The following is a 14,594-nucleotide window of genomic DNA, read 5'->3' as shown; positions in this document are numbered from 1 at the left end:
GCAAAAGGGGAATATGCATGAAGACTCATTAAAAATAGTGTTGCTGTGGTGAATGTGATGCAGTAAAATTGCATCTAGTCTTGTGGCTGGAACATCTTATAATTAACAAGATTCCTCACCTCTTGCAGACAGTGGTTGATGTATATGCCCACCCTTTGCATACATTTTTTTTTTCCTTTAGGAATAGGAATTAGTGGAGGAGAGAGTTTGCAGAAGCATTTGCTGCTCCACACACAGCTCTCCCCAGCAGTACCTTCCCATCCTCTCTAAACAAAGCTGAAACAACCTTTTGGATGCACCACTGTAAAATTAAGATATCAGATCTCGTTCTGACTCTGTCAGTAAGATTCCTAATGGGCACCTCACTCATCAGGACCCGAGGGGAACTTCCCTGGCACCTGATGAGGAAGGTCATTCACTCCAGAGCAGGCTCCTGGCAGTTCCCCTGTGCCCTGGCACACAGGCTGGTGCCTCCTTCTCTGCCAGCACATCCACAGTTTCTGCTCTTCCCAAGACTGGAAAGTCATCCCTGCAGGCTGGTACCTAAATAACCCACTGGAGAAATGCAGCACAGGGAGGCTGCTGCCTCTGGAATGGCCTAGGAGGGAATGAAATGAAATGCTTAGGGTAAGCAGGACATCTGATGGACCCTGTGCACAGCTCTGGCTTGCTGCCTTCTCCTTTAAGGAAGACCTGGTTAAAATGCACAGTTTGAATTACCACTGTTTGATACAAATAGATTCATTTTAGCACAGTTCCCAAACGCTGCAAATGATTGCATCATTGGAAGTGCCAGGAGAACCATGAGTTTTAAGCTATAAAATCAGAATTTCAGATGTAGAAGAAAACACACCAGTGGTTAAATATTTTTACCATCCAGCAAAGCCAGCAGAAATTCTCACCATTAAAAAAAAGTTGACAAGGTTTCCTGATATATTTCAATTTTTTTCTGCATTTTTATTAGCTCTTATAAAACTATAAAGCCAGAGTACTGATTATACTTTTTTTTCTTACCCTTTTGGACTTTCCACTTTTTAAATCCCTAGTGTTTCTCTTTTCATAAACCTAAATTAGGACTGTAGTATTATTAGCCCATATTTAGTAGTCCTAAAGAATAACTTCTGACTAGAATGTGATTGTAAATTCTTTTCACATAAATAAATGCGATCTCACTTTTGGTAGGATTTGTATGTGAAAGAAGTATGTGCAAATGAAACTAAGTGCCTTTGATAAGTGGTTTGGGATTGCTGATTAATTGGAACTAAAACCAGATGAGAAAATTGAACATATGTTCTTATTCAAGTTCCCTGGAGGATTTGTCAGGGAGCTTGGCATACATTAATAATTGCTTGGAAGGGATTTAATAGCTCATCTTGTAGCTTTGCACATGCAAAACAATCAGTCAATATAAAAAGCATGGTGTCATCTGTCTTTGTTAATTAGGGAGCTCAAATGCCTTTGATAATAAGGGCTAGTAATTAAGCTGCAATTCCAAAGGAAGCATTTGGGTTTGCCACCTCAGGATCCATCAGAAGCAGGAGGAAGAGGGGAGTGCTTCCAGAAATCTTGAAATATTCTGGTTTATGATACATTTTCTGCACTAGCACATGGCCAAGCTACTGAGTGCTCCCAGAGGCCAGAGCAGGAGTGCTGGGGATGCTCCCTGGGCCACGGGGAGGCTCCCAGGGCACCTGTGCCCCTGTCACAACACAGAGGAGCTGCTGCAGAGCATCGCTGGGGTCCCCTGGATGCCCCAATGCCAAACCCAGCCACTCGTGCTGGTGGCACCAAGACCTGTGAGAGCCCTGGCTGTAACTCCCGGCAGGAACAGCCAGTTGTGCCCTCAGCAGGGTCTCCCCGTGGGCCCCTCACCTTCCCGGGTGCTCCTGCAGGACCTGGTAGACGCTGATCTGGAAGGTCTCGTTGTCGAAGCGCTCGCGGATGTAATCCTTGTAAATGCGGAACTCGGCCGCCGTCACCGCCTCCCCCTCCGGGATCCGCGAGAGATCAAACCTGAACTCTCGGTAGTGGCAGCGCTGGTGGTGAAACTCTCTGTCATGCTCCACTGAAACAGAAAACAGCCCATTAGGCACCTGCTTTGTTCCCTTCCCCTCGCCGTCGAACACGCTCAAGAGCCGCCACAAGAGAAAAGGGCGGGAATATCTGATGGGAGCGTCTCAGGGGCTGCTCAGGTCACGAAAGCACAGAGGAAATACCTGCCTCTATCTGGGCTATTATGGGCATACGTGTGTTTATCAGGCTCCCTTTGGAGCACTTTTACAGTTGGCTGGCACAGGGGGCCATTGTGTTTTAATGATTTTTGGCAGCTTTGTGCTTGACAAGTGACTCTGGACATTTGCCACCGATAACGACCGAGCTGCTGTGGGAAGGAGCTGAGACAAACAGATGGGGCTTTTCAGGAGTGCTGGTTCTTGGCCTGGCTCTGCTCCTGACAATCACACACACACATACCCACACACTATAGACACAAATTCCAGCCCTTGAGGCTTTTCATGCCAGTGACCCACATTTGGTGCCAGCTGAACTCATGGCTCCGCTGTGTAGGGTCGAAGCTTTCGTTTTAAAGGATCTGTCCAAAGTGAGGACTATCTTCCACCTCCCAACCCTAACTGTGAAATAACAAGTGCCAGGTCCTCCCAGGCTGGCGTTGGGGTGTGTGACATCCCACGGGGTGACAGGCCTGCCTGTCCCCTGATGGACAGCTGGTGGTCCCGTGTAACCCTGCTCGTGGGACGGAAGCAGGGGTCAGTGCTGGGAGCAAACAAAGACTTCAAGCCAGTCCTCCAGCAAGGGGGAGGAGAGGTGTCAGTGCCCCAGCCCAACACATGAGGCAAGGCACCCTTCTTGGAACAAATTCCAAATTAAACAGACAAGTCAGACAAAGGAAAAGGGGGAAATGGAGGTATAAGGGGCTGAACTGACTCGCCCGAGGTCACAACGCATGACATTTTAAGAGCTGAGGTTTGAACCAGGGACTTCCTATATGTCCCAGTCCTGTCGTCTGTCCACTTGACCCCTCTGCAGCTTGACTGCACAATTCAAGTAGTTAGCTCTGAGATTTCCTTGGCGAAGAATGTGTGTCTTTCTACAGGCCTGATTTTCTTCTGGCAGCAGCAAATCCATTGTGTAAATCCATTGACTTAAAGGGAATTGCTCCTGGAAAAGAGGAGTTTCAAGCCCGGGTCTGGAAAGTGCTGTTTAAATTCACAGCTCTCCATGGTACAAGCACAGGTCAGGCCTGGGCAGGGTGTCCCCATGGCAGGGACAGAGCGTGGGCAGGCTCTGGGAGCAGGGCTGTGTCCAAGCACGGAGCAGGTTCAGGGCTGCTTTGCTGGCTGAGGCTCAGCAGCTGGCCATGGACTCTTCCTCCTCTCTCACATCCCGTCTGTGAGGAGTCCAGTTTGCCACTGTGTGATTGCTGCTCAGGGAAATGCTTCAGAGCTCTTACTCATGGCTGGGATTCATCCTAGAGGAGTTTTTTAGGTATGAAACCTCTAAGCTTTCCAAGACAAAGGTGGTTAAGTTTAGCGAATGGTTTTATGTGTTGAGCAGTCTCTGTTGCACCTCTACTAAAACATCTCAGGGGCAACATTCAGTGTCTCATACCCTGATGAGGAGGAATATTGTGAATATTCACCAGCATTTGTGAAAGACTTGGCAGGCTACAACTGCCCTGGACGTGCTAGCAACACTATTAAATGAGCCTCAATCCCTTTCCTCCAAAGTACTCCTAACAGAATAAGATATAAAGAGCATAATTTCAGTTTTAAAGGAATTTATCTGCAAGTAAATTAAAATGGAATGAAAAATACTTTAATATGGAATCCCTCCTTTAACCACAAATGTAGAAGAATGAGTATAATGCTGTGTGGGTTTAGTTGCAGCTGTTAGCAGTAGGATGTACAAACATGATTTGCTTCCAAAGACATGGGAAGGCTGAATTTCCAGAGGAAGGTGGGTGCAGTTTTTCAGTACGTGTGTGATGACAACCACATCAACCAACACTGGCCTTTAGCTGCACTTTATACACAAGGTCTGACAACAAGCACATGAAGATGGAACTTTTTGGGGTGCTGCTAAAGTTCACAGCAATTCCCACTGCTGAGCCCTAGGAAAAATGTGTCGTGTTAGTATGAAAAATTAACAGCCAGGGTCATAAAATAAAGAGCCCCAAAGTTTGAACTTTCCCATGCTTTGCAGATGTTTGGATATAGGGTTTTGGCCTGAGCCATCTTTAGTGTTAAAGCAAACATTCCTGTGGCTATAGTCATTAAGATCATGAAAATATGTGGATATGTAACTGAAGAAAGAATCCCAAGAAACCCTTCAACTCAGTGTTTATTGTTTTTCCCCTTTTTCTTTGCACTCTGGACCTATCTGCTGACCCAGAAGTAACAAATCCTTTCAGAACTAATTTATGAGAAACACTGACCCTGAATCAACATCTGTTAGATGACTGCAGTAAATCTTATTACATAATTAAACACCAAAATCTATGTTAAAATAACGTTAAGGGTCTGACTCGAGCTCATAAAAGCAAGACTCTTCATTATGAAGGCTGAAATCCTATCCCCAAATCATGCTGCTGTGTGTTGGTGTTTGGGAACATGTGGTACAGTATATCTGATCAAGCACTTTTTGCAGACCCCTGTAATACCTTCAGCACAACAGCACGGGGTAAGCAGGGGAGCATTCAAGGAGCCTGAGTTTCCTGGGTTTGATGGGTGTTAGACCTTTGACAATGCTGCAACTGGGTCGTTTCCAGTTAATTACCTGAGGGGTTGGAAGGGGGAGAGTAGGGGGGAGAGCTTGGAAAAAAGGCAAGGGGGAATAGTGGTATTTTAAGTGTTCACTGAAACAGTCAAGAGAATTGCTGCAGCTCTTTGGATGTGACTGTAGTTCCTCCATTGGATTTATAAAATCCATGATCCCGATTGACACAATGACCATAAGAAGAACCTTTTGGTCATCCTTGAAGGACTTAATCTCAGCTGTTTGTTTGCCATTAATGTTGCTTTAATGTTAAATGCTCCCTTAAAACACATCAAGCATTTTGGAGATTTGCTGGATATGAGGACAACTCATCTTTGTCCCAGGCTCATAGTTCTCACAAATCTACTACCCAAAGTCTTTGGTGAATGATTTTAGCCCAGATACTAATTTCAAACATTGGAAATTCCAGCTCACAATTCAAATGCCTTGGCAAGGCAGCTGCTTGGAGAGGAAGCCAAAGCTCTGGATGTGCAATCAAAGGTTGTAAAATAGGAAAAGGAAGAACACCCTTGAAAAATAATTCTGCAATGAAACAGACTGTGTGCCTTGACTGTGGGAAAACGGCATTTCCTCTCCTTAAACAACAATCCAAAGTCACTCACAGGTGATGCCTGTGTGAACATGAGCCTCATTCTTAGAAGCACTGTTGCATTTTGCAGGTACAACCACTGCAGACAAATTCTAGCTTAATTTGGCCTAATTTAACACAGGGCTTAATCTGGCCTAACCAAGAAGGCTCAAAAATTGCTGGTGTAAAACAACCCTTGGCATGGTGAGAGGAGCAGTTAATTGGAGCTATGGTGGATGAGGATCATCAGACACTCCCTCTGGCATAGTCCTTGGGAAAGGTGGAGACAACGGGAGCTGGGAGCTGTGGGATGGAGGAGGACATCAGATGCATGAGAAAATACACCAGACACCAAAAACCATGGGGGAACAATTGAGGTGATGCAGCCAAAACAAGGAATATCTCGGGCTGGTGGTTATCAGTGGCTTGGCCACACCTGTCACAAATATGCAAGGCAGATCAGCACCTTGGAAAGTCTGGCCTTGCCTATCTGAGCAGGATCTGAGTGCTGCTCTATCTGACACAGAGGGCTCCCAGCTCTCTGAAGTCCTTTGTCTCTCCAAGCCTCTGTTGTGGCCTGATGGTGATGCAAGAGGGGGCAGGACACAGTTGTGCAACTGGCAGGGATGGTTAAAAGCAAACAGGATGGGTACATGTGCTCAGGTGTGAAGCAGCCAGGTATCAGATCCAAAAATATGGGAAAGCTGGAGATAAAATGTCAACAAACACTGGGTGCTTGTTCTGGCGTGTGCTGAAGATAGAGAACTTAAAAACATTAGGGATGAAACAGTGTGGCTGGTGATATTTAGAACTTGCAGCAATGAAGTTAAAGCCAGTACCAAAAAAATAATGTTGGACTGAAAACCTTGAGGTCCTGGTTTAACACCCCAGGTGCCCAAACTTCCAAAGCAAATGACACATCAGCATAAAGCTGGAAAGTTCAATTGAGCCCACATTTGGTCATTTTCACAGCAAAGTATGTTGAGGTTAGAAATAAACTAACTCCAACTCTTTGCAGCTCCTTTGTAAATCTCTGCTGGCCAGTGCAAAGCCAGCCTGAGCTAACTCTGCAAGCCCTGGTTGGACCTTTGGGTTGGTGTCAGGGGCTGCTGGTAGCCAGGCCTGGCTCGTGACACAAGGATTGTGGTGGGGCACAGCTTGCAGGGTTTTAATTTCTCCCCACACATCCCAGCTCAGCCCTGGGAGCCAGCACAGCAGCCCCAGGTGCTGAGCAAAGGACTGGGGAATCACAGCAAGACTCTTTTCCAAGAATGGCTGTGTTAAAAATAATTATTATTGAAGCATTAAAGAGCTTATCTAAATGCCAGGGAAGTCAATAGAAATCTTTTCACTAATTTCAATGGATTTCACAGGAGGCCGATCTCCCTGCTTAGGTATTTTTACTCTCTTGTTTTCTGAAGATGCAAAAAAACTGCTTTGCAGAAAGAAACTCAGCATCAGATGAATAGACTCTGTTCTCAGGTTGCCAAACTGGGAAAGCTTTGGTAATTCCACACCTCTTCCTCCCTGGCACATTTGGGTGATGCACTTAGAATATACTTTGAATATATAAACAAGTAAAAACTTAAATTTTCTTGTTAACGCTTTCACCTGATATTATGTTAATTGTTTTTATAAGGCACTTTGAGAGCAGTTGTCTCATTTATTGTAGTGCTTACAACAATTAGAGCTACTTGTTTCTCATTTACAATGGAAAAAGGCACCAGAAGGAATGTGCAGTAGGGTGTCTGTAACTTCTTCACTCCCAAAAAAGGCCAGAAGGGATTTGTAAAGGACTTTAATCTCAAATAGATTAAAGGTCCTGAATTCCTGAGACTGAAAGATAAGTCAAAGGAAAATAGAGTCCAAAAGACAACACCCCCTTGCCTCAGCCAGGCTGCTGCCTGAGAAACCCCTCAGAGATTCAGGTGCCAAAAAAAAAGTCTGCCATACTCTGGCATTAAGGTCTAGCAGGTTTTCAGAGTCCACCTGTGTGGTGAGTTTAGAGGGTAGGAGAGTCTTTATCTGCCTTCTCCCCAGCAGCTGCAGAGTACAGAAAATGGGCACTGTTCCTTCAGAGGTGGCCGAGGGCCGCCTGGGCTGTCCTGAGATCCAGCAGAGTCTTATTTCAATTCTCCAAGAAAATTTACCTTTCCTTCCCTCTGTCATCACCCCCTGAGACCGAAGCCAAAGCTCCAGAAGCTCTTGCATCATGTCAGTGCAGAGATTCCCAGAAACCAGCTGTCCTGGCACCAGCTCCACCTGAGCCCCACCAGCCCGTGGCTCAAAGGGAAGCTCCACTCCTGTCTCCTGCCTCACCCTCCTGTCTCCCTTGGGAAGTGTATTCACCTGGAAACAAATTTCCCCTTTCCCAGATGGCCTTTAGGGTGGATCCTGACCTGTCCCAGCTCCCCACATGCCCCAGAGCAGGGTGGCAGGAGGACCAGGGACCTCCCAGCACGGCGGGAGGGAGGCCAGGGCCACCCCTTGGGCTCGGGGCTTGTGAAATTGAGCTGTAAATTTTCGGCATGCCAAATTCGAGCCCTCTTGATGGGCTTCTAATTAACAGGCATTAAATGTTCCCTCTATAAATTGCGCTTCTTTGTCTCTAAATTGGTGGATAAAACCATGGCATTTATGAAATATAGGCCTTTTCTCCTTATGTTGCTGAGGTTCAAGAAGGAGGAAACCAATTAGGGGAAGGATCCAGCGGTCTCTGCAGCTGAAAGAGCCTACTGGGCTCAGCTGGAGCAAGAATTGAGCAAGAAATGCGAGGTCAGTCCTTATATTTTCCTGAGGAAAAGGGGGACTATAATAAAGATTATTGCAATAATGTCATGCCAGGCCACAGTCTGCGAAGGCACATGTTTCCCTCCTCATTGTGCTTGACAGCAAGAGTTACAGGGGCAGTGGCAGGAAATTTATAATGGCAAGAATTTGGGAATGCAAAGTTCTGTGATTGGTTTTCATCTGTTTCATTCTCTTGGCTTCATGATTTACATGCTGACATTAGGCAGCTAAAGCAGCAGTTACAGAAATAATTGAAGAAATAGTTGAAGAATATAAATTGGGAGTTCTATAAATGGAGTAGAGCAAATGTCCTGGGGTGTGTGATGGGATATATTTTTAATTTTTTTTTAAAGAGTGATAAAAACAGTATTTGGCAGGCCTTTTACATGGAATAGTTGCAGCTCTCCAAGTCATCTAGAAGCTAGTGCAGGTTTTTGGAGAAACCTAAGGAAAAACAAATACAGCCAATTTTCTGATCTGTGACATAAGCTTACTAGAAAAATAGCCTGTGGTTTTTCTACAACTCATTAATGGATCCCATCATGGGGGATTGCTGCCATCCTGCCCCTTCTGAAAACACTGCCTGTCCCAGATATTTGGGGGCTGGCTCTGGGCTCATCTGCCCAAGCCCTGCCCTGACTCCTTGTCCCCATGTGCCCTTTGCTGAAGGGGCTGCTGTGAGCCAGGGCAGAGCTCAGCAGGAGGGAACCTGCACCCAGCTGCTCCCTGCTCAGGGACCCATTTTACAGCCAGGTACAGGGAGGAGAAGGTGATAAACTGTGTCTTGCATGGTAAATTCAGCATGTGCCAGGGCAAAGTCCTGCCCCATCCATGGGTGGAGAGCAGGATTAATGCACTAATTTCAAAGAAGATGAAAACCAGGCTCCATAAATCCCTATCCCCAAACTCAGAGGTTGGAAATTCTTTAGTGCTCACTCTGCAAAGTGATCTGGGGTAAGCATTTTTGCTTCGAAAGGGAAAAAAAAACCCCTCTGGAGTTAATATTCTCCCTTTAGCCATCACTTCATTTTTTCAGCTTTCAGCATGGAGCTGGTATTGCCAGCAAGACCACCTAGCCACAAACCCAGCAGGGAGCTTCCAAAATTCTTCTGAACACTGACTCCTTGTTATAAATTGAAAAGTGGTAATAGCAACAGTGCATATCACATCTGTGCCAGGCTTCAGGCCTGGGAAGCAGCAGCCTCCCTACTGCAGAACACAACTTGGAAAGATCCTTTCAGTCCACACATGTATCAGCATTAGCCATTTCTTTGTCAACAAATCCCTTAATACGTAGCCTTTCTATCATGTACAGATGTCCAAAAAATAATGGAATACTGTAGTACAAGATTAAACACTTTAATGTCAGCATATGTGTTGCATGACTCTGAACAATGGTATCATTGTGCGTGTGCAAACAGCCGGGCGAGGGAAGATGGGTTTAATTATCTCCCAAACAGCAGCAAGTTCTTCCTGACTAAGTCAAACTTCAGCTAGCAAGGGCTGCTCAGGACAGAAGTTGGTGTTTCTCCCTTCCTGGTGTTCCTAAGTTGGTGTTCTCCCAGTGCTGCGTTAGTGTTGTACCCAGGGCTTCAAGCGCGGTGCGGGAGCCACCTGCTTCCCCAGGAGCCACATGCCACCATGGAATGTGGTGTAGGGACCACAGGATGCTGTGAGTCACCACATCCTCTCGCCCCATGTGTCACCCAGGAGTCCTTCAAGTTAAAATTCCCAAGTATGGTCGATGGCAAAGGGGGAAGCAGTCACTGGGAAGGAAGGGACAGAGAGAATCGTGCATGCTGCCAGATTCAGAGACATTCCCTGCTGGGATTTCTCTGCAGACACTCCAAGGCAATGCTGGATGGTAAAACCATTTCTTTTTAAAGCCCATGCATGAAGTATCTGGGCAGGTTAAGCACAGGTAATCCATTTTCCTTCCCGAGTGTACCCTGATGGGTGCCCGCTCAGGCTGCGGTTTCTCTGCTGAAAGCAGAGCCAGACGAGATGAAAGGTATTGTGAAAAATTTACACGTGGGACTGCTCTGAGAACACCAAACCCTCCTAATAGTAAACAGACCGATGGTGGTGTGACTCCTGGTGCTGTTTGCTGTGTCTGCATGTGTATCTGGGGAAAGCAAAGTTAAATAAGCAGGGAAGAGTTGTGTTTTTACAGAATACCTTATTCACAGCCCTGTCACGTGAAGCACAGCAGCACATGGAGCTGAAATCCATCTGCAGCTGCTGTAATGCACTGAGGGTTGCTGTGGGATTTGAGTAGTGTGAGGGAATGGAGAATTCAGGGAGGGGTGACAGGGAAAAGTAAAAAAATGGGAGTTCATGAAGTTGTTCCTTTTGACAGACTCCCTCTATTTCTACCTTCATCCTCCTGGAATCCACTATAAGGAAATCTCCTGCAGGGCCTCCCTCTCCAGGCTCTCAGATCCTGTTTCTCTTCCTCCTTTCACAGCAAAGGGGGGAACCCAGGACAGTGCTGACATGGGGATTCACCCCTCCAGCTCTCCCATTCCCAAAACTTGTGGGTGGCTGTTTTCCAGAGAGACAAGCTGGGGACTGTGGTGATGCTGCAAATCCTGTGTCCCCCCAGTGTTGTGGCCATCACAGATGGCTCGTGCTGGCTCTGGGAGCTGGTGTTCACCCCTGTCAGAGCAGGGCTGTTGTGTCTGTGAACCTGGAAGAGGGGATGGGTGCACCAGGCCAGCAGCTCCTGCAGGGACCTGGGTGCACAGGGCAGGCTGGGGTGAGTGCACAGCACCCAAGGGCAGCCTCAGCCCTGCTCCACACCCTGCCCTGGAAATGTCCCTGCAGCCAAAGTGAGCAGTGAGCAAAAGGGCAGGCAGAAGCTCATCATTGCTCCTGCTTTCTTTTCTCTGTCTGCACAACGTGGAATGGCACAGCCTGGGAGCAGAGGCATGCTGCTGCCTCACACATCCCCCAGATCCTCTGGGAGGTATGTGAAGATGCAGGAGTACGTTTTTCTTTCCCCCCTTAGAGCAGAGATGATGGCTGTGTGAAGATGCAGGAGTACGTTTTTCTTTCCCCCCTTAGAGCAGAGATGATGGCTGCATCACACTGCTCACTGGCTTTGTGATTCAGGGGACAGCAAGGCTGCTTCCCTGGCTCTGTGGAATCAGGGAGCTGCATCCGGCCAGGCCAAATTCCCAGGAAAGCTGTGCCAGCCTGAGGTGTGAATTGCAAGTCACACATTTTGCCAGGGCATCCAAGGGTCACGGAGATAGTGAGTGGCAGTCTGGGGAGGATTCTTGATGAGGATCAGGCTGAGGTGGCAGCCACAGCACACAAAAGGGAGGAGGAGAAAGCAGGAGGGTGATGGGTGTCTCAAGGGGGAGGAGGCTGCAGAGCACAAAGAGGGAGAAAAGTTAAGTGGCAATAAGGTTTATTGAGAAAAATAATCCCCCAGTCCAGACTCTTGACAAATGGGGCCCAAGGTGCTTCCTGCAACCTGCTCTGAGAATGAGCAGGTCTCAGAATATCCCTGATGCAAAAACCAGCAGCCTGCCCTGACTGCTTGTACACAGACTGAGCAAACAGAAACATCCCCAGGCCCGAGGAAGGAGGGACAGAGCTGAGAAAATCTGGTAGAAATGAAGTGTATTCAGCCAGGGGAGATAAGAGGCAGTGTGAGACACTGCTACAGGCAAACCTGAAATGGGGAAAAAAGCCCACAGGGGAAGGACTTGAAGGAAATGAGAGCCTGCTGGGGGCACAGGCACCTCAATCTGGCATGTGCAGAGGACGTGCAAATTAAAACCAAATCTTGTTATGCTAATTCTTCAATGCAATGATATGATCATGCAGAGATGTAACAGGATCAATTTTCCCCCTTGCATTCCAGTACCTACACTGGGGTTAATAAGTTTTATTTGATAAATTAACTACTATTCACAATAAGCAGCCTGAGTCAGTAATTTTGGGAAGGTCACTGCCTGAGCATCTCTGATGTGTTTATACAAAACAGACAGAAATGGCTAAAGGTACCTCTGGTGTCTGGAGAGTGAGCTCCAAATCTTCCCTCCAGGGCCAAAAGGACTTTAGGAAACTTTTGTGCTCATAATGTGGTACTTTTAAGTTAAGATACTTATACATTAATTATCTTCTACTACATTATTCTACACTATTTTTTTCCAAGCTGCTCTCTGTTTTTTATTACTATTGCAGTATCATTATGTAGCATAAAGTTGCTTAAGACAGCAAAAGATTCAACACTTGTAAAAGTGATAGAGAAAGAAGGACTGGATTCTGGACTGGTACAGCTGGTTTAAGGTATTTTAGAAGTAAATGAAATCAAATGAGAATTTATAATCCTTCCTGAGGTCTGGATTCCATCAGACTAAACTCATTAGGCATTAAGGTGCAGGTGCAGCTAAATAAAGGATTGTTCTGCTTTTCTTAATGCCATAGATTCACATCTTGAGTTCAAAATAAAAGTCTTCTAAAAGCACATGTATACGTTGTGCATCTACTGGCAACACTTGAAAGGGAAAGCTCAGCTGATGGAATCTTCAAATGCCTCATTTTTGCCAAAAGAATGTGCCCATTTCTGCACCAGCTGTGCTGAGGGACGCGAGTGGGAAGTGACTGGACATTGGCCTCTTAGGGCTTATTCATTTCATTTGCATTAGACTTCCTTTCATCTACTGAACAGCTGCCCAAATAAATAGCATAAATCTAATTAATCCTCCTTTAATACTGTATTGCCACAACAGCTCCAGCATGCCCCCAAATGCTCAGGAGTGTGGGCCTACACCTGCACAGGCTGCCTGGGAGGAGCAGGGCAGGAGTTGCAGGGAATCCAGCCTTTCTTGTGGTTTACTGGGATAAAAGGAAAATAATTAAAAACCAGTTTCCCAGGTCTGAAGCCATACAACTCGCTGGATTTCTCAGCTGAAATTCCCAGATTCTGGTGCTGTTGAGAGAGCAGTTTGTGGGATATTACAAAATAAGCAGCAGATATCAGGCACGAGGCCATCAGATAAGGATCTCAGCCTTTGATTGTGATCAGCAAAATCTCAGCTTGGAATGTACACACAGAGCTGTGCCCCAAGACCACGACCAGCTGGGCCTTTCGAGCTTGTCTGTGCACTGACAAACATCTGCAGCTCTGGGCCAGGAGAGCTGGGGGATCAGGGGACAACAAACCATGGAGGGGAAAGGTCCAGCTGCCCAGAGGGGAAATCCCTGCCAGAGCAGTGCTCTCCTTGCACCCCGGCTGTTGCAGCCACTGCCTCTTCCTCAGGTGTTCTGTATGTGGGAGGTCCAGTGGTATTAACGCGGTTTATAATTATTAAACAGAAACAAAGTATTTGGAGGCATGTTTTGGAAAATAACCATTAGAAACTTCAGTTTCTGCTTACAAAGACACTGTGGAGTGCCCTTCCTCATGCAAGTGTGACTTCATGACCTAGTTCACATTTTTCTTTGAGATCATCATGTTTCCTCTGTGCTGCCAAGAGAGGCGAGCTCAGGTGGGGCACTGGGTTTGGGACACGGGACCTGGAGAGGAGGTCACTGCCTGGAATGACCCTCCCTCCAGCACCACACACCCTCTCACTGTCCTTTAGCCTGTGATGGGACTCATAGCTCATGCACAGGAGCTTTTTGCTTTCTAGGAACATTTGCTGTGCAACACATTTATTTTATTGAGAAATAAGCAGGCGGCTGTTTGCTTTTTATTAACTCTATACAGCCCCAAGAGCTATGAATATTGAAAACCTGGGGGTTGCTGACATCCACATACACTCCTGCTTGCAGATGTAAAATGCTGGTTTCTCAGAGAGATGGCAAGTTTAAACTGTTATTTCAGGCATGTCCTCAGGAAGATAAACATGATAAATCCACGTGTAGGGCATGGGCACGTGTCTGTCCCCTTTACACTCTAAACGTTGGTGGCCCATGCCCCAGGCATAACGGCATCTAAGGGTGAGGCAAAGATTTATTTGCAGTTTAATTCCCACCCACGATCCCTTTTATACAAGAGGAATTTTCTTTTGGTACAAGATAAGCCCATCAGTGACATCAGCAGCACCTAGCCCTGCATACCACAGCCCTGCTGGATTCCTGACACCCAGCCTCTCACCAGGGCTGGGCCACGCAGCCTCCTGAGTCAGCCCCTAACAACAGCATTTTCTGTTTTGTTTTGGTTTTTGCGTGTCTTCAAAGGCAATTTTGCAACTGCAGTTCTGGGGTAAAAGATCAGCTGTTGAAATACACCCTGGTGTCCCCGCATGGTCTGGCGTGAATGGAGGCAGCACAGCTCACGTCCCGTTGCGTGCAAGTGGCAAAAATAGCACAGGAGTGAGTGTGGGGGGCTTGTGAAAGCATCTCTGAAGGAGCAGGAGCACAGAGCACTGCTTCCAGCTCGCTGTCCTGCCTGCCAGGCTCTGCTCACTGGTTGGGCTACCCA

General features: G+C 46.8%; 1 protein-coding gene across 1 annotated transcript in view; it reads right to left on the bottom strand.

Annotated features, from left to right (window-relative positions):
- Positions 1-14,594, bottom strand: part of BMP7 (bone morphogenetic protein 7) — a 39,267-nt gene that overhangs the window by 12,684 nt on the left and 11,989 nt on the right. Inside the window, exon 2 of the mRNA XM_064391386.1 lies at positions 1,873-2,065. Within this exon, the coding sequence (XP_064247456.1) occupies positions 1,873-2,065 (193 nt within the window). The remainder of the gene's footprint in view (positions 1-1,872; positions 2,066-14,594) is intronic.

Source organism: Passer domesticus, chromosome 16, assembly GCF_036417665.1.
Source record: "Passer domesticus isolate bPasDom1 chromosome 16, bPasDom1.hap1, whole genome shotgun sequence".
Taxonomy (NCBI): domain Eukaryota; kingdom Metazoa; phylum Chordata; class Aves; order Passeriformes; family Passeridae; genus Passer; species Passer domesticus.
Note: the sequence above shows the minus strand (reverse complement) of the source record. Positions and strands in the feature narration are given on the sequence as shown.